Here is a 1,861-nt window from a genome sequence, read left to right on the forward strand (position 1 = left end):
GTAGCCCCGCTTGCGAAGACGCCATGACATTGTTAGCGTGCGCTCGTATTGCGAGTTCATCGTATCGTGGACTTCGCAATCTCCCGTACAGAGACGATTGTCGCGCTCTGTTTTGAAACATGCGACAACCATGCCAAAAGCAGCCGTGATATTGCAACACGTGACCCTCTCCGTTCGTCGTCGTCGTCTCGTAATATCCGTCGACGGGAATGCCACCGACTTCCGCAAGACGCTGTTCTTGCCCGTGCCCTGCGTGAACAATGGTGCGAGCTCGCGCTCCTTCCACACAAGCTACTGCAGAGCTTTGCGGGATTGCGTATCCGCGAGACAATATCCGCCGCGAGGAATGACGCCTATCTCTTTCTCACGTAAAAAGTTTTTACGGAAAACACGCATACACGTGGAAGCGATGGTCGTGCAGTCTTCGAACGGGCATACATTTCCTTGCTCGAGAAATATCTTGCGGAAGGCCATGCACGATTGTCGCAGGATATCGACGTCGTTACGACAATAACGCACTATCTTGCGTTGGAAATCAAAGACTGCGTTTTTGCACGTCTGTTCCGCGTGCCACGATAAAAAACGCTCGCGTTCTTCGCTGGACATATTGTCGGGCGAGTAATATTCAACGGATGATAACGGACCGACGTACGATTGATTCGCGAGAGTGTTAAATAAATGTGGAAAATATCCTTTCTCCACACTATCTCGCAAACCAAAAGCTTTCGGCAAAGCTGATAAACGCATCGGCATGTAATTGATGTTGTCGATAAATTTCGTACGCTCGACCGTTAATACGATGATCTTTGTCCCGTTTAATATTACTCGCGGATCTAATTCGACGCGTTTTTCTGCGATGTAACGCAGAATAAACTGCGCGTCGAACGCCTTGGCGTTGTGCGCGATGCAGATGATCTGCTTGAAACATTTCGTCGTTCTTGTAGCAAAATCGACGAATTGCTCCACCGGATCATCGCAAAACACAAATTCGCGTATACCGCACCACCGACAACGCACCGTCATGTCGTCCTCATGCGCGCACGTGACGCAAATCTGCTGCGCGATGCAGAGAGTCGGCACGTGAACTGTCATTGACGCGGTCTCGCCACCCTCAAGCGTCTCGTCCTGCCGGGTCTCGAAATCGTAAAACATGAATGCGACGCGCGTGTTTTTCCCTTTCCCGGTGAAATTTTTGCGCGAGAGGGCAAATGTAACAAAAATGTTACATTTTTCGCACCTTTCGGCGCGAACTGCAAATGTTGCAAAACACAACGCCGCATTTGTGCCTCGCACCCGCTGTTCTGTACACCCGCCCGCAATCGTCACAGAATTGCAAGGCGCTGCACACGCTCACCCACCCATCTTTGTACAATTTTCCGGCCCGGTGACGTTCGAGACACTCGCGCCCGTAAAACGTTTTTCTGCATCGCTCGCATCTAATTAATTCTATCTCTTCCGATTCGCACGACGGCACCCCGCGACAACGTGGACATTTATGCAAGCAGCGATGAACTCTTCGTCCGAGACGATAAGGCAAGTTGCAAGGAATGCAATATCCCTTACTCCTCGCCGCCGCTCTTAAATTTAATATCGGGGAATAATGACGCGAATCCTTGCAATAAAGAATATTTAAACGTAGCAAGGATTCGCGTCCGAGAGAGGCGAGCAACGCGCTACCGTTATACAACGGTTTCCCGCCTTTTGCAAAAGTAGACAAGCTATACAGGGTGTCCTAGAATTGGTTTAACATCTCTCGTAGGCAGGTAGAAGGAATAAAACTTAGGTGAAAAGTCCTATACCATTTTGCTAGATTCGCAATAGTTACTGAGATTTTAATTAACAAAGATCCGCGAATAAGCAT

General features: G+C 49.2%; 1 protein-coding gene across 1 annotated transcript; it reads right to left on the reverse strand.

Annotated features, from left to right (window-relative positions):
- Positions 1 to 291: 291 nt before the first annotated feature.
- LOC109862281 lies at positions 292 to 1,152 on the reverse strand. Its single transcript, XM_020442276.1, has one exon. The coding sequence runs from the start codon at positions 1,150 to 1,152 to the stop codon at positions 292 to 294; it is 861 nt and encodes a 286-aa protein (XP_020297865.1).
- Positions 1,153 to 1,861: the final 709 nt, after the last annotated feature.

This window comes from Pseudomyrmex gracilis, unplaced genomic scaffold (genome assembly GCF_002006095.1).
Source record: "Pseudomyrmex gracilis isolate BER0280 unplaced genomic scaffold, ASM200609v1 scaffold_1587, whole genome shotgun sequence".
Lineage (NCBI taxonomy): Eukaryota > Metazoa > Arthropoda > Insecta > Hymenoptera > Formicidae > Pseudomyrmex > Pseudomyrmex gracilis.